The sequence below is a fragment of the Pezoporus flaviventris genome, unplaced genomic scaffold (assembly GCF_033815535.1).
Source record: "Pezoporus flaviventris isolate CSIRO_AGI_PZ_B2104156 unplaced genomic scaffold, CSIRO_AGI_Pfla_v1 ptg000078l, whole genome shotgun sequence".
NCBI lineage: Eukaryota > Metazoa > Chordata > Aves > Psittaciformes > Psittacidae > Pezoporus > Pezoporus flaviventris.
Window position 1 is genome coordinate 14,388,664 of NW_026892626.1, and position 18,433 is coordinate 14,407,096.

Sequence of the window (18,433 nt, forward strand, 5' to 3'; positions counted from 1 at the left end):
ACCTTGAAATCAGAACTTCTGGGAGCTAAGATAGTAAGAGTTAACCAAGATTGGCAAGAAAACTGTTCATATCACCAGCATCAAAACAGAAAATTCCATGGCAAGGTATAAATGCAGCTACAATTCTGTCTGAGTATTTATAGGAGGCTGGCCAGGGACAAACTCATTCCCTCTTCAGTTCCAAAAGACACTTTTAAGAAGATGGTGAGTGACACTTCATTAACCACGTGAAATAGGCTGACACAGCCAGCTTGCTCTTCCAGCCACCATGTCAGGTGGCATTTTAGTTTGCACCTCTCCTGCTTTACATTCAACACTACGTGAGGTGCTTTCTTGAACATCTCCAGCCAGATCAGCCTATGGATCAGGGGCTGGCCTGGGGGCAGGCAGCTCTGGGGAGGATAAAGCAATCATTCTGTGTGCCCAATCAGACTATCTGTTTGTATGTCCATGCATTAGAAACCCAGCTTTTCTCATCAGTCATCAATGAAGGGGATTTTAAAAATTCCCCATCAGCCTTTCTTTGCCTTCCAGTCCTCTGCCTTATCAGGCTCTGACAGGACCAGTTCTTATGCAGCACCATGGCACCTCCAAAGTGACCTGGGATGAAAGCATTCTTCTGTATTTCAGTTTCTGGGAAGGTACCTGTAATCCAGGCAGTGTCTGTGCAGCTCTCCTGCCCAGTGAGGGCTGGGGAAGGAGGGAGTAAGGCACGACCCAGCGTATCACCAAAAATCCATCCTCCCAGCACACATTAATACTCACGCACAGCCCTCCAGGGTTTACACACACCTCTCTCATTCCTTGTGTTCTTTTAAACAGCTTCCCACCTCCACTTATACATCAAGCAAAAGACTTACCAGAGACCTCATCTCCCTAGTGAGTTAAAAGCTGTTGCCTCAGCCCAAGACCTTCCTAATCCTACATGGCTTCCTCCTCTCTCCTACTGTGTTATCACTGTCACTCTGTCTTCACCAGAGAGCTTCGTGCCTCACACATTGCTGCTGGAATAGATGGAACAATCTCCATTTTAAGAATAAGGAAAAATCCCTGTTAGGAACATCACTTGATTCTCGTCTATGGCTTGTTCAGAGGTGAGGCTGCTGGTTAACAGATTAGGGCAGCCAGAAAAAAACAAAAGATATCAAAGGGCTTTCTGGTAGGGAGCACAGAAGGAGATTTTGGTAAATTAAGTACTCTGTAGAAAAAAAGAAAAAGAGAAAACCAGCTGTGATAACTCAGGGAGGAGAGACAAGGTGCACGGTGTGAATTTTAAGGTTTATGACCAAAACTGGAAGGCAGAAGCTACAAAATCTAATGCAATAAAATGCATTTGCCTTAGGGGTTTCAAGGGCTTTTTCAACTCAAGATCCTTCTGCACCATAGCAATACCTGCAGCCTGCCCCGTGGAGGTGCAGCGCACAGGGACTGCGCAAGTGCTGCTCCTATACACAATGTCCCAGTGGTGGTAAGTCCAGCAGCACCCCTCTGTGGGCATAACTGGGTACCTGCAGTGGTATATCCCCTGGAAACTAGCGATTTTAACTGTTTTCCACACTTCAACCAATTTAGCCTAGCAAAAAGCATCAGCCAGGCCTTCTCAGCTCAGATCCATCAGTCTCTCTGCAGCCACCCCAAACCTCACCTAGATCTTCTGTGAATAGCTCTGCATATTGTTGCTTTGCTGCCACATGCAGATGCTCCCAGATGCGCTCCTCTCATTATTCCATGCTACTCTCCAAGCTGATTGTGTGCTGCCCCCCCAAACTCATCCACACCACGGGCTCTCAAAACCTTTCTGTCATACTGACTTATGTTGAAGTTCCTTTCCTCTAAACAACCCCTCCCACACCTCGTAAACAACAGAGGCTCCAAGGTGCCTCATTCTTGCTGTCTCTTCTGCTTGTGAGTCATGCAGGTGTCAACACTTCTGAAGTCTGTACGGAGGCTCAGCAGAGCTGGGAGGGTGCAGAGCATTATGTGAGAAGTTATTAATAGCTGCTATCGACCAGTTCTTTGATCTATAGGCAGCTGATTACAGCTGCTGCTCCTGACAATGAGGCACCAGGAGTCCTGCCTGCACCTCTGTTTCCCTTTCCAGTATTCAGATTTTCTACTAGAACAAAAAACTTTCTTCCAGGATTTCAAAATAGCTGGGATTCAGCAGTCAACACTGCAGTCAGAAAGCCAAACACAATCAAGTGAAGCATAACATTTTACTTTGCAAGGAGAATATCAGATCTCTGAATCCCGCTTCTAGCAGTCTTTGAAAGGCTGAAGGGCTGACATCACTCACAACAAGCCTCCAGAGAACACAGCTCCTTTCTGAAACTTTCCATGTAGCCTGTAATCAATATCCATGAAAAAAAAACCCTTGGAATTTGTACCCTTGGTTCCCACACTCTTCCAAGATTTCACCTGAAGAAGGAAAGGTAATTCACTATTGCCCAAAGAAAGACACCATGCACATCTGACCTGGAAAAAATTCAGGAGATCTCCCTCCAGCAATGCAGAGCCAACGTTGGAAACAACTACGAAAACAGGATGAAATAATCACCTTCACTTTATGTCAGCACCACCTAATCCTGCTCTGTCTGCTGGTAAGCAGCGTGGTGATCAAAAGGCAACAGAGAAACATTCTGAGACAGACAAATTCAGGTAAATTCCCATTTTATCTGATGTTACCAGCTAATCTCTCTATTAACTTGTCCAAAACTCTCCAGCATTCCTTTTCTGAGAAACAGGGATGAAGTGGATCTACACTATGCTACTGATGTATACAATACCACACTGCTCTGCTTGCTAAGGCTTTGAAGGTCATTAGAGCCAGTACTGCCCGACTTAAGTCCCCACCTATCAATACAAGAAAAGAGCCTTTTTAAGGATACCAGAAGCAACCGGGTTTTGTGCACAGCGGGACAAAGCACTTTATGGCTTGAACATGAACCTGAAGAGCATCAATTCCTGTAAGTTTTACTCCATTTGAATTATGGCATCTATAATTTTTATGATGATGGAGCTAGACATGAAGGAAGGAAAACTCACATACTTAGGATTATTGCAAAGCCTATGTAATCAAGCTGCCAAGATTTAAGATTACAGACATATTCTAAACATTTCAACTCATGACCATAAAGCCCATTCCACTATGACAAAGCACAACAGAGGAGAAGTATTTGGCGAATGCATGTTAGCATTTACCTCACCACAGTCACATTTCAGATCACGTATTTCCAAAAGAGAACTAAAAATAATGGACGAATACCTTCAAGCAGAACTTCTATCTTTGGAAAGAATGTTTTTTCCTAAACAAAACCTAGTTTAAAGTACTTAATAATTAGTGGCATTTTGGTGGTATCAGGCCCAATGCCAAGAAGTGAAGAATGAACAGCAGACACACACACTTCCCTTCTTCAACCCTTAAAGCTCTTGCAAACACGCAATCACTCACACTGTGTACAGAAGAACCTCACTACACGTGTGATACAGTGAATTACTTAGAGTAGAGCACAGAAAAGACACCACACCTCCTACACTGCATTACTCCTTCCCCTTACATACAACCCTTTAACTCACAGGGACTAGCTGGCACTCTAGCCATGCAGTACAGCTACGCTTAGCACAAACCACACTCATCACACCAAAGATGGTTATTCTTGGCTTGGGCCAGCTTCAGGTGCAGAATAGTAACTTGTGGCTCTTACTGATCCTGGGATTTTGAAACCTGAATTTTGCAAATCTGTCTTCTGTGAGAGCAGATCACCTCACTAGGCAATCCAGTCTTACAGGTCTCAATTCCTTCACCCCTGGGTTTAGAGCATGATGCTTCTTTATTACCTCCAGCTCAGTGTTATGAGCATGCAGCTTCTGCACCATCTCCTCAGCCTCACGCATGCGCCGGTTCAGCTGGGGCGAGTGCTCTGAAGGGGTCAGCTCGCTGTCATACGACTCCAGAATTGCTCGCATCCCATCACGCTCCTGTCAGGAAGAACAGCAAACACCTTTAGGGATACAGCCCCTGACCCACTCCAAGGAGAGAGTTCCCAAATCACCATTCTACTTCTTTGCCCATTATTCTTTTAAGGACAAAACCCTGATGGAGAGACACTCACCATCTTCATAGCGGCATCAAGACCCAGATGAATACACAGTTCTAACAGAACAAATGTTGCTGCTCTGAACACTGAAGAATTAGACTGTGTATATAAAACCACATACCCCTTGCAGGAAAGCAACATGCACACATTCTAACAAGCAGATGGCAACTGAAAACAGAGCCTGCCTGCTTTTTGGAGACATTATTCTAATTCAGGGTGGCTGAATGGGTTTCTTCAGCAAAATATTTAGTGTAGTGCTTGATATTTTTCCTGCCAAAGAGTTCCAGCAATGAACTAACGGAATTGTCACAACAGAAATGAAACAGATTTGACAATGAACAAAGTGGCTGAGAGCAAATATCCTCTACATGGTATGTGAGTTATCACTCATTAAACATGGCAACACTCAGTGTTTGCAATAAATACCTTTTCAGAGGTTAATAAACTCACAAACAATGTGTTTGGCTCACTAACCAAGCAGGTGCAGAGAAAGACAAAGAGAAGGAACCCGCTCCCCTTTCAGGTATAAAGCTTGGGCTGAAAGCTAAAGGTAAAACTTCTTGTGTGGACTCTTGCTTGAGGTATTTCCTAATGCATTCCCAACTTCAGACAGCACCTAACACGCACCTCTAAGGCACTGATGAAGAAGAAGAATGGGGACAAAAGGCTGAAAACTGCCAGTAGTCAGGTGTGTTTTAAGGAGATGTCATGGTTTAAACCACAACAGGAGATTACTCTTTACAGTGCAGTATGCATACAGGGATCAGCCAGCTGATGAGGTGCTTTAACCGCACAAAGAACCTTCATGTTTGTAAGGCTACAGAATAGGGTCAAAGTTGCTGCTGCTGATGCTTTCTAGCTTGTCCTGCTGCAGGAATGCACAAGTGCTCCGGACAAACCAGTTCTCACGTGTGAATTCTGCCATCACAAACACCTAAAACATTATTAGACGATCACCCAGCTTTATAGCTGTGCAGTTTACATCCAGACTAGGCACCACCACTGCACTGGACCTGGAGCACTTCCTAAACCCAGCCAGATTGCATTGAAATGCTTTGCTGGGATCCTCCTCTCTGGGGGATTTCAGGAATTGCCAGGGTAGACAAAAAGATCCTTTTTCCCCAATCCCAAATGAAAAAGGCTGTATTGCAGACAGCAGAGGTGATGCCCACTGCTCAGCTAAGCAAGCCTGTATACAAAGATTATCTCCTCCTTCAAAATCTAAAGGTCAAAGACTGAACACGGATAGCAAGTGTACAGGTGGGGAAGGGAAGGAGCAGGCAAATTCAAGGTGTGAAAATAATGCTGAGGGCACCACCAGAGGTACAGCATGTGTTCAGAGCATGTCATGGATTGAAAGGTCAGCCAAGATGGCTGGTCAGCAGGTGAAAGGACACCAAGACCAAAGGACAGCCTGAGGCTACAGGAACCAAGTTAATAAAATAATAAAACCAGGTTTTAACATAAATAGTACTGGAAGCTATAACAAGCTCCTTGCTCTGGGCTGACTGAGGAGAAACATTTTTCCAACGAAAGAACAGTTTTGACATAGTTTGGAAAAAATTATTCACCTGACAGACATATGAAAAGACATAATTCCAAGTTAACTGCAGAATTAAACACAAACCCAGCCACACCACACCTGGCTTGTAATGCAAGTCAGAAGAATAGGCTTGCTCCATCCTCCCTCCCTTTCGCATCACCCCATCTGCCCAGTGCACTTTCCATAAGGCAAGCTGCTTTTGCTAAGGAGATGACTTTCACTCCCCCTTTATTGCAGAATCTTATCACACATGAGATGAGAATGTAATGACAGCCTTTACTTAAGGTATTTGTTCGATCACAGACTAGTTTGAATTAGAAGGGACCTTGAAGCTCATAGTCCCCTTGAAGTTCTAGCCCCCTGCCATAGGCAGGGACACCTTCCACTAGCCCAGGTTGCTCCAAGCCCCATTCAACCTGGCCTTGATATCCTTGCAATTAGATCTGCAATTACAGCATCCTCTCTTTCTCTGTACCCCGAGCGCTCCTCTAGCCTCATTTTCCACTCAGCATCTTTCATCAGTGTGATCATTTAACACTGCAATGTTCTCTCCATTACAGCAGGGCAGTCCCAAAATCCTTAGCATGTTTTCAAAAGCAAACAGGACCCCTGGCAATTCCCATCACACTTGGCTTCCAATTAACTGGTGAACATTAGGTCATTCGAATCATTCCCAGCAAGATCCTAGCAGTCGCCTGAGCTGCTCAGCTGCAAGGAGGACAAACTTCAGCTTTCGTGTTAGGATGGGAAAATTGCATGGGAGCAGGACATCCCTCCAGGCTGGCTTTGCCCTAAAATCAGCTACAGATCTCGTCCTTCAAAGCCTTTCTCTTAAAGAAAGAGTAAACTTCTCAAGACAAAGCATGTGTGGTAAGCACAGCACAAGCTGCATTGGAAGGTGCTGAAAGAAAGGGTGATACGATTAAACACTCGATCCTGGAGTTCAGTTCTCCTCTTTAATTATTTCTAAATATTAACACTGTAATGAAATCAATTCTCAGCTTTCAACATGTGGTCCCCAGCTCCCTTTTTTAAATGTCTCCCTATCAAGAGCTCTTACTGAAAGCTTTTCCCTCCCTCCTAAAGATCTTGTCAGTTTGGCAGGGAACAGAAGTTCTTGTTGAGAAGTCCTCTGCCTAAAAAGGTTCTCTAAAATGCAATCCTAATTTAGTAATTGCTGCAGTATCTCCTCATCCCCAATGCAACATTCCCCAAGCTCCATCAAAAACTTCACCAGGGACTTTCAGAAGTCCTTTTCCCGACACCTCTGCTTTCCTGCTTTCCAGGAGAGCAGTTACGAGAATTAGTGAAAAGCAGTTTCTCTGGGAAATTCTCTTCCCCAAATTTACCCAGCACTGGGTATCTCTGCTAACTCTCCATGGACCTTAGACTGGCACACTTCCAGGTGCTCTCTACCTTGACCAGTTTCAAATCAACACCAGAAGAGAGTTGCAGCTTGCTCTAAACATGCCCTAAAACCAGAATAATTGGATTTGATGTTCATTATAACCCTAGGAAATTAATGCCCTGCAGCACTGGTGCTGCAGCCTGCAGCTGTGTTTGAGGAGATCTAACTTTGAAAAAGAGGGAAGAGAGGGATTTCTTCAAAGGCTGAAGTTTCCCTTCCTTCTGTCAGCAACAGCCCATTCACCAAACAAATCTGCCTCCTACTACTGCACAAGTAACTAAAAAGAAAACAAGTTTTATGTTCTTAACCACAAACTAGAGTTAACCCCACGGAAATCTGCTATGAGAAAGTATAGGAAGGCACCTCTGCAAAATGACAGCCCTAAAATAAATCTTCTCTCTGGTCTGTCCACCAGCTCCTCTATTTCCTCTATGTAAAGCCAAAATTCAGCCTGGTCAGCGAGCAGCTTGAGGTTAAAGGCAAGTCTTTCCCAGCACTCACAAACCAAAGGGCTATCAAAGGGTTTAGAAACTCCAGGATTTTGGGGTTCATATTAGGGAAAGACCTGAGAACGGTTCACATCAGCACCATCAACATCCTACCAACACCCTCCATGTCACTGAAGCAGGGCTACTGCTCACCTCCCAGGGCAGCTGCAGCTTCAAGTATCAGCACACTGAGGACTCTCACCTGTGCGCCGGAAGCAACTGAACAGTAAAAACATAGCCAAAAGAATTTACAAAGCCATCTGACCTTCTATGCATACATACAAACACAGTGCCTATTCCTGTTGGTGCTCCTTACCCCTCCTCAAACATCCATCCACACCATTCACCACAGACTTCCTAATTAGTTGAAGCAAAGAAAAATCAATAAGAAAGAAATTAAAGTTACAAATCTAACTGAAGTCAGTCACACAGCCAGGGAACATTTGCTCCTGGGGTAAAGTTTATCTAGTGTCATAATTTTATTGAAATCCTATATCTTCCTATTGACTTTTATGGTTTCAAGCTGGATGCCAGAGTTATCATTATTAGAGTCTCGGTGTTGCTTGCTGGCCTGAGGTTTGGGGTTTGTGGGTTGTTCTTTTTCTTTTCATAAACAAGCTGTAATTGTCTGGTTTATTGATCAATAAATCTTTCAACTGCCTCTCTTCACTCGCTTCTGTTCTGGTGAGTCTCCTGCACCTTCTCTGAAAGAAAACATGGGGTTGTTTTTTAAAGAACATATTGTTTTGTCATTAGCCATGAAAGAGCAGAAATTGTGCTGGTCGGTTCCAATAATGGCTTTTTAATGACAGATTCTAGTCACAGATAATCTGCTTTATTTCCACACGAGTGAACTTCAACTATTAATCCACAACCCAATGCACAGCTCACTTGCTCTCTCGCTTCTGCTTGGGTTAGCGCCTGGCAGAGGAGACAGACTTTGTAAAGAGGAATCATAACGCTATTTCCCACTCAGTGCTTTTTTTGATAACACAGAAATATTCCTGTCCCTAGCATTAGGTGAGCTTTTTGTTTAATTAATGATAATTTCTGGAGAATGTTAATAGACTGCTTCATTAGAGGAAATCAGTGGCAAGATTCTCCCTCCTCTTCCTCCCCAGACTCCTAACTCCAAATTAGTCATAACAAGAGAAAATTTTGAGACTGAGGAAAGATATGGAGCTTCAGCATTAAAGAGATGCTATTTGCAATCAGGTACAATTTAGTCAAATATTCTTCATAAGAACACAAATAAAAGAGACGGGTGACTGTGTAACAGAGTTCTCTGCTTTCTGGCTTGAAGCAATACAAATACATACATAGAAAAAGGGAGATGGTAACTGAGGCTTGAGCAGATGTTTAACACAAACAGAATTAGCAGTGTGAGGTGTGGCAACATAAGCCAAAATATGGCCAGAAATAAAAATTAACTATACTAGACTGTGTCAGAACCTAGTGACAAAATATATTCTTAGAATACTTGGAAAATTAGTCATGGTCCAGGAGCAACTATGTTTGAACTCACAAAAGGCAGGACAGGCCCTGAAAAAAGGACAGAGGAACAGATCCAACCTTTTAAAACAAGGATGGATGAGAAGATACAGACTCTGGCAATTGTAAATCACTTCAACATTTTGGTATCTCGTCAGATACTCAAAAAAACAACATTAACAATCAAATTGCTGGCACTAGAGAAGAATTAGGGACAAGAAACAATCAACGGAGCCTTAATATGAATTATATCAAACCAGTCTAATTTCCTTCTCTGACAGGTAACTTGTCTACTGAATAAAGGCACACAATAAATGTGATAAGTCTCAACTTCAGTGATGCGTTTATCAAAGAGGAGGATTACAATTCAACAACATCCCTAATTTAGAGCAATGAATTTGTATCAAAGTGATGAAATTCATGAAAGCAAAGCACAGAGCCCTGCGTGTTATGTAGCAACACAGACAGCAGCTACTGTTCGTGGGCTGCAGCATCAGTTGGTATCTTCCTCTTTGCACCTTCCTTACAGGAAACACGTGCATCCCACTTGATGCTCGCAGGGATACGGGAGCTGTACTATATACCAGGGGGAAGCATTGGGTAGGGAATGCACATGGGACTACAGGCAATTAACGGGTTCTGCCCCAGTGTAATGGCTGGAGGAACTGATACACTATTAAGCCTTACTTTGTAATCAGGCTTCTCTCCTCACAGTCTACACTCACATCCCATTGCTTCGTGGAAAACGGCGGGAAAGTAAACACAACGTGACAGTAAGACTCAGGAAGCAGAGGCCTGAAAGCAGAACTTTCAGTAGCTAAAGGCACATTCAATCAGACTTTGCTGTTATGGGAACGCATCTAAGGGAGCCACATCCCCTCAACTCCTGCCCCTCTTGGAGTACTGCTAACAAGAGCTGCTCGAATCTTCCAGAACAGACAGCAAACCAAGAGTTATATGCCAAAAATCCCAGCAAAAATTAAATTAGCAGAAACTTTCCACATCCTCCTTGTCTACAGCAGCATCTCTTCTCACCAGAGGGCAAACAGTACCGCTTTCTCTTACCACCCTAACTTTTGTACTGATCATCTTTAAACCAAAGTTTTCTATTCCCAAACCTCCGAACAGCTTCCTTCTCTGCTGCAGCCATTTCCCAACATTTCTCTCTGTGGCTGACCTATTTTCATGTTACTTTACAAATTAGAACTGACTGCAGACACATATGCATGTACACACCATTGACTTTCTACTCAAGACCTCAATTAAAACAGCATTTATAAAAAAGCCTGTTAACTCCATAAAAACAAAACCATGCAGCAGATTTCACCACCTTTACACTGACAAGAACATAAGGAAATGGTTTTTCAAAATATCCTTGCCTCTCAAATGTGACTTTCTATATATCAAACCCCTGCTTCCATTTCCACCCCTCAAGCCAATATAAGGCTATTGCAGGAGCCTAAAGATGGATTTAACCTATAAAGAAGCCCTTCAGATGTATTGTGCCCTACAATCAAGGTTTCTCCAACAAAATATTTATTCTCTATAAGTTGAAGTACCTCTATCTGTGTCTAACGTGAAGAGGGAGAGAGGTCAGACAGACTGATGTACTCTGTAACTACAAGCACACAGCAAACCAGGAATTAAGCATCTCTATCTGTTCCATCATCTCTCTACAACTGATGGTTTTCATCACTTCTGCTACTCTCATAACAGAGCCATTTTCTTGCTAGGGAAGGTAGCATATTATTAAGGTTGAATACCAACTTTCTACCCATGGTTGGAAGTCTGGAGAAGGCAATCACTTGGCAAACTGCAGTGAGAATAGGCAGAGAGCCTGAGAAAGACAATCAAAGGCTTCTTCTAAGTGCCAGAACAAAGCATTCAGAGACACTCTTAGCTTCCTAACCTTCATTTCTTACATTTTGGAGAGCCTCTGCAATCTGACTGCTCTTCTGGCAAACACTCAGGAGGCAGCTTTCAATGCACACCTAAAAATACTTGTGTATCTTACATGTTCTTTTATTCCATAGGTTTTTCTGCAGATTTATAGTCCTTCCTTTCTAGCTCTTGTCCCTCACCTCCAGTGCTTCTCTGCAGAGGGCTCAGCTTGCTTTATATCCTGGCAATGGACCAAAGCAAATAAATGCACTGTAACTCTTTTAATCTGCCTCTGATAAATCCCCTGCTTACTATCTGCTGCAAAATTGTGCATGGTCTCTAAAAGCCTCATTTTGCTTATAGCACATACATATGGCAGCTGACAAGCAATCATACAACTGACATTGCAACAAATTAAATATTATCTGACTAAAACACCCCTGGGGTCCTCTTGCTTCACAGTGAGTTTAACGTGTTTAGTTATGTTTCCTAACCTCCTGCTGCCGTGAAATAATTTTATGGTTTTTCTTCATTTAACTCCTTTCTAGCGGAAGGCTCACCACCGCTAACCTCCAGCACAAGCTTGCTTTTCTACCTCAGTGTATTTCTCATCTCTGAATTCAAAAAACCTCCCTTTTTACTACCACTCCTCTTACCCCCGCTGCTCAAGCAGTGGCAATCTCGCGCAAGCGTGAAGCTGCTTTATTCACCTGCCTCAGCACAGGGCCGCTCTGGCACTGGTATCTGACACCGTGTGCACAGCTCACAGTTGACAAATGATCATTTCTATTAAACCCAAATAAATTAATCCCATACCTTCTTCGACCCAGCCTCTAGATCACCATCGCTAGCAGAGAGAAGGCATCATGCAACTGACAAGGAAATGTGTTCATCCTTACCTCCTGGCGATAGAAAACTAGTATTTTATGTATCTGATTTTTAAAAAGGAAAAGAAAAAAAAAGCCTTATTCAGCCCTGAATAGAAAGTTTCTTTGTGCATCAGATTCTTCTATTCTGCCAGTGTACTACAGCACATAAAAATTCAGCCCTATGTTCATTCCTTACCCTCAACTTTCTTTCTCTTTCTGCCTCCTAAATAACCCAGATATTGGCCTCTTAATCTCTTAACAGCCAGTTTCCTGCAGGTTTGACCACTTAAATATCATTAACTCGGGAGAAAAGTAAGCTGAACTGTGCTCTATGTGGCGTGGTTATCTGCAAAAGAAAAGGAGGAGGCATTGCATTGCCGTCCAGGCTCTGTTCCAAGGAGATTCAGGCTAAACCAGAACTGAAGCAGGAGGGCAAACTTCTCGCATCACATCTGGAGAGGACAGAAAAATCAGAGACCTGAGTTCATCAGATCAGCTCAACACAGCACATTCCACTGAACTTCGAAAGTAATTTCTTGGTGCCTTTACAATGTGTCAACAACTCTAGATATTTCTAGAGAAGTATCTACCTGTGGCTTTTTTGAAAAAGGGCTTTTAGCTAATGCTTCAGAATATACATCACCTGACCGCTTTATTAGAAAATATTAGTAATTTCCCATATTTTACTTATTCCATAAAACATTTCCTCTACTACCTGCAGGCTGTAAAAGATCAGAGACTTCAATAAGTGTTTCAGAAATTACACATTAAGTTATCTCCTAGGTCCCCCATGGCATATCTCCATTATCTTCAAAGGACTGCCATGGGTAGAGGGGACACAGGTCCTTGCCCTCACAGCCCAGCAATGCCCCCTTTGGAAGGTGAAAGAGGAAGAAGGGCACAGAAGAGACAAAACTCTGCGTCTGCTGCAATAGGACTTTTCAGTTGGGTGAGTGAAGTAACGTGCACCTTAACACACATGAAGCCTATGGATACCCACAGCACCTACGCTGCAAATCATCACATCAGGTCTGGCCAAATTTGCAAGCCATACAGTTGAATGTATCTATAGTAAATGCCCTTCTTCCCACTATACATTGGGGTTAGATGTTTTCACTTTTCTACAACAACTGTTAGAAACTTGCTCTTTTACTGTTGGAAACTTCCTTAATTTACAGTCCATAACTACTAGGGAACTGCCCAGAAGCCCACAGCATTCATATATCCACCCTGATGCAGAACACAGAGGTACAAAGCAGCCCACACATACACCACCATATCCAGCACCTACCCTGATGCTCAAGCTGTTGACCAAAAAGCATTTTATTAAGTACAGGAGGCACAATGTGCAGCTTCCACACTATGTAAGCCATCTACTAGGCAAAAGAACACATAAACGTGTTCTTCGTGAAACTGTAACAACCATAAAGGGTCATTTCTCACCCAAGCCATGCTCCCAACTGTAAACTAGCCTAGTTTAAGACACAGTTTATTTAATCACATCAAATTACTTATCTGGGGCAAAGCAATAAATAATACACCAGTATTTGGAACTAAAATGCTATTATTTACTTGGATGTGGTCAAAACACTGATTTTATATTAAACAACACATTCTTTCACATTTCACAACCTACATGATGCGGGTTACATAGTTTAACTTGTACCCTTTGAAAATATGAACAATCACTTTAACAAATGGAGTACAACAGCCGCACCAAGCAACACTTCCTCGGCTCCTTTTACAATCAGTTTGTTCTCTCAAGCCAGAGCACAGTTCAGACAACACCCACAGAACATGTCTCATTAGCTTAATCAGCAGCCATCCTTAGGGTTTGCTCTCAGACAGCAAGTAAACACAATGAAGCCTGGCTACTCTTTAACCTTGTGAACTGCACTACTGAAAGTTTTCTGTGTTTAAGAAGAAAATGGGCCACCTCAGTGCTCTCACGTCAGCTTCTCAAGCTGAGGTTTGTCGTATGCTGGCACTTGAATCCTGTATAAACATCAGTTCAGGCTGGCAGAGACAATCATGAACCCCACTGTGCTGGGGATACCTTTCCTCCTGAGACCTGAATATGGTGAAGAACAAAACCGCATGCTTAAGAACCAGGTACAAGGGCCACATCTGGTAGGTAGATTATGGTGCTTCACCATCATTGCAGTCGCATCTTCACTACTGCACCGCTTTGAGCATCCTGGTCTAGAGGAAGGTGCCCCTGCCCATGGCAGATGGGTGGAACTAGAGGAGTCCCTTCCAGCTCAGTGATCTGCAGTTTGGGAACACGACAAACAAAAACCTCCTCAACCACACTTAGCAGAGAATAAAGAGGATGCACGTGTACACCTAAGAACCTCCAGTCCTTGGGAGAACAACCCACATACACGGATTTGCTCAAATTTTACACATTTCAGAAATAAAACCATTACCTTAAAATAGTCTGCAAGTTGGTAAACCTAATATTAATCTATTAGCTGCCACCCAGCGAACACCTTCCTTTTACAGTGCCACCAGAGCGCTGGTTAATTCACACAGACAAAATGACGTTCCTGTCTTTGTTCTCCTTTCAGTGCCTCTGCAATATTAAGTCAACAAAAGCTTTCCTCAAAGCTGCACTGACATCAAGAATGTTATGTTCAAACCATTAGACAAAAACGTGAAGCACTCAAGTCATGCTTCATTAAAAACAAGTGGAAAAAACAGTTTACCAGAAGAAAAAGGTTATTTAGGAGATATATTCATTATATACATCTGAAAGAGAACGAGGATTAAATGTATAGGACAGAAACCTTCACTGGTCTTTTAATTATATTTATTATATTTGACCACAGTTTCTTTATTTTTTTTAGACCACCTAGGTTCAAAAGACCTTTAGGATCATCAAGTCCAACCCCAGCACTGCCAAGGCCACCACTAAGCCATGTCAGTGAGGGGATGGGTTTTGAACACTTCCAGGGACAACGACTCTACCACTGCCCTGGGCAGCCTGTTCCAATGCCTGACCACCCTCTCAGTGAAGAAATTACTCCTCATATCCAGTCTAAACCTCCCCTGGTGGTGCAGTTTGAGGCTGTTACCTCTTGTCCTATCACTTGTTACCTGGAGGAGACCAACCCCACCTCACTACAACCTCCCATCAGGCAGCTGTGGAGAGCAATGAGGTCCCCCCGAGCCTTCTCTTCTCCAGACTAATCCCCCCCAGGTCCCTCAGCTGTCCCCCATCACACTTGTGCTCCAGGCCCTGCACCAGCTCCGTCACCCTTCTCTGGCCCCGCTCCAGCACTTCAATGTCTCTCCTGCAGTGAAGGGCCCAGAACTGAACACAGGCTTCAAGGTGCAGCCTCGCCAGTGCCCAGCCTGGGTGGCAATCACTGCCCTGGCCCTGCTGCCACAGTGGTGCTGTTACAGGCCAGGATGCCACTGACCTTCTTGTCTGTCTGTGCACAAGCTGCTCGTGTTCAGCCCCATCAATCAGCAACCCCAGGTCCTTTTCCACGAGCAGCTTTCCAGCCATCCTTCCCAAAGCCTGGAGCGTTACATGGGGTTGTTGTGGCCCAAGCGCAGGTCTCATCCCATTGGCCACAACCCATGGATCCAGCCAGCATCCTAAACAGTCCGAAGTCAGCCTTCCGGAGGTCTAAGGCGGAGGTTTATCTTACCTTCTTCTTGACTTACCCAAGGGGAAGGCCGCCATCCTTTGGCCCCTTCTCTCTGACCATGGGCTGAGTTTACCTCAGGCTTCCTGCCCGCGGTCAGGCACCGCTGGGTCCTGACAGGGCCCTGGGGCTGCTCCGTGCCTCCGGTCCCTCAGGAAGGAGCCTGCTGAAGGCGTTCTCTCCGGAGGCACTCGCCTCGGCAAACAGCGCGCACAAACGTGCACAACGGTAAATAAATGTGTTTATTTACATTTTGGTTTCAGCCAAACCCCGTGGCGATAAACAGCAGAACCACGGCATCAAAAACTCTGCTTTGTTGCAAACTAAACCCATTGGTTTGCTTTCACGCTAATGAAGTGCTAGGTATGCGAGAACAACAAGGACTATCAGCTTTGCCAGCTCCAGGAGCTACTTCAAAGTGAACAGAACATGGTATAATCGCAGAAATGACTGTCAAAGGAAGAGGGGCAGTAACAGAGGGAAGAAGTCTCTCCCTGTCACATAGCATCATGGAAGAGCTGGTGAATGGCAGTGATGAACTCCTGCTTCCATCCTGCAACGCACCCAGCAGGCAGAACTTTCTGGATAACTTGGAGCTCTCCATTTGAAATGTAGCCTTTCCAGCTACAGGTTGGGCAGAGAAGAGATTCAGAGCAGCCCTGCAGAGAAGGACTTGGGGGTGTTGGTGGATGAGAAAATGAACATGAGCCGGCTTCAGTGTGCGCTTGCAGCCCAGAAAGCCAACTGTACCCTGGGCTGCATCAAAAGGAGCGTGACCAGCAGGTTGAAGGAGGTGATCCTGCCCCTCTACTCTGCTCTCGTGAGACCTCACTTGGAGTATTGTGTGCAGTTCTGGTGTCCTCAACATAAAAAAGACATGGAACTGTTGGAACAAGTCCAGAGGAGGCCACGAGGATGATCAGGGGACTGGAGCACCTCCCCTATGAAGATAGGCTGAGAAAGTTGGGGCTGTTCAGCCTGGAGAAGAGAAGGCTGCGTGGAGACCTCATAGCAGCCTTCCAGTATCTGAAGGGGGCCTATAGGGATGCTGAGGAGGGACTCTTCATTAGGGACTGCAGTGATAGGACAAGGGGTAATGGGTTAAAACTTAAACAGGGGAAGTTTAGATTGGATCTAAGGAAGAAGTTCTTTCCAGTAAGGGTGGTGAGGCACTGGAATGGGTTGCCCAGGGAGGTTGTGAATGCTCCATCCCTGGTGGTGTTCAAGACCAGGTTGGATGAGGCTTTGGGTGATACGATTTAGTGTGAGGTGTCCCTGCCCACAGCAGGGGGGCTGGAACTGGATGATCTTAAGGTCCTTTCCAGCCCTAACTATTCTATGATTCTATGATTCTATGATTCTATGTTCCTATGAGACAACCCAAGGGACACTCATTCCACCCCAGGAAGTTCACAGAGCTTTCAGTTTGCAGGCAAGTCCTCCAGAAGGCAAAAGGGTGAGCACAGACCCGTTTTGTGCAGTGATATTTAAGCATACAACACTCATCACTAAATCTGGCCCAGCTCAGGAAAAAGAAAAGTCCATTGTGGTGCACCAGGAAATACTATCAGAGCTATTTTTGTTATTCTAAATAAACAGAGTTTACAATGAAGTCACGTATCTGTTGCTTTGTTTGATTCTGCTGCTTCCATTTGTGAAATACCATTATTTAATAAAATGCCTTTCTCTCCCAGTGCCTTTCAATAAACCTGGCCAGCACTCTGCTGACTCAGCACAATCTTTCTCAAATATGGCTTTATCTTGCCAATGAATACTGTATGAGATGATGCCATTTTCAATATAGTCTATTATCAGCAGCAGACAGACTCAGACTTGCACAACAGTTGAGGTTTGAAAGCTGCTCTGGAAATTGCCAACCCAACCTGCCCTGCTCTCCTGGATCCCCCCTTCTCTCCAGGAGCGTATTCCATGGGATTCTTCTGAGCAGGTTCATGATCAGGTCAAATTCCACTCTCCTGAAGTCCAGTGCTGTGATCCTGCTGTAGTTGCCTTGTTCCCTTCTCTCAGGAGTCATTTTAAATTACTTTAACAGCATCCTTGCCATCCACAATCAACAGAAAATCACTTGATACCACAAGCACAAAAAAAGTTGGTTTAGAGATGAAGGGAAGACAAAAGGTAACAAGAACAAATCATGCAGCTAGAATTTATGACCACTTCGAAATCTCTCTCCTGAGCTTCTTCCAAAAAGCTGGTCCTATTTTGCTTTCAAGCATTCTTTTACAGACACATCCCTCTTATTTCAACTCCAGTAACAACATACATGAACTCCACCACATTAAAAGAAAGCATGACTACCGTGTTGTCTTTGTCGCTGCAGTCTCAAAGATGATGCCCATGATTACGAATCCACTTGGACTCTTCAGCTGATCGAGGGTAAGAACAGAAGCACCCAAAAAGCACCAAGTGATAAGCTTCTGCTTTTGTCTCCCTGCGCACATCAAGGATGCTGAACACATACACAAACAAGATCAACAATCAAGGCTATACCAAAGACTTCTTGTGCAAAACACCTGCCTCGATCCGTGGAAGACATAGTGCAAATTTTACAGCAATGTCAAACCTTTGCAACACTTTCCCTGAATCAAATTAGTTCCTAATGAAACACTTGATGATTAATACTCACTTAAGAAGTAAATTGGGAGAAAAGCTATTGCTATTAGTTGAACATGAGCAAATCAAATTGGCTCCAGATATGCATAATGAAATGTGTATATGTGAAGAAAATACTACTGCTGCATCTTCAGAAGTCTTCAGTTTCTGAACACACTCTGTATTAGATCATCCCATAATATCCTCTAGTGCCAGTTCTGAAACATGATGCAGAAGGTACAAGTAGTTGATGTACCTGCAAAATACAGAGGTACCTTCTAACGACCTAAACACGTGAAGTCTCACAAAGGTGTGCATCTGACCACACATAAAACTTCAACGCAGAACTGCATTCAGAGAAATCCTGATCCCATCCACCTCGGATGC

The 18,433-nt window shown here is 44.0% G+C and overlaps 1 protein-coding gene across 4 annotated transcripts in view; it reads right to left on the reverse strand.

Annotated features, from left to right (window-relative positions):
- MAD1L1 (mitotic arrest deficient 1 like 1) overlaps window positions 1-18,433 on the reverse strand; it is a 369,229-nt gene that overhangs the window by 208,783 nt on the left and 142,013 nt on the right. For all 4 annotated transcript variants that reach the window (XR_009746997.1, XM_061474043.1, XM_061474039.1 and 1 more), the window contains exon 12: window positions 3,838-3,978. Coding sequence is in view for 3 of the 4 variants with exons in the window: in XM_061474043.1 (XP_061330027.1) it covers window positions 3,838-3,978 (141 nt within the window). In the remaining variant the exon portion in view is untranslated. The remainder of the gene's footprint in view (window positions 1-3,837; window positions 3,979-18,433) is intronic.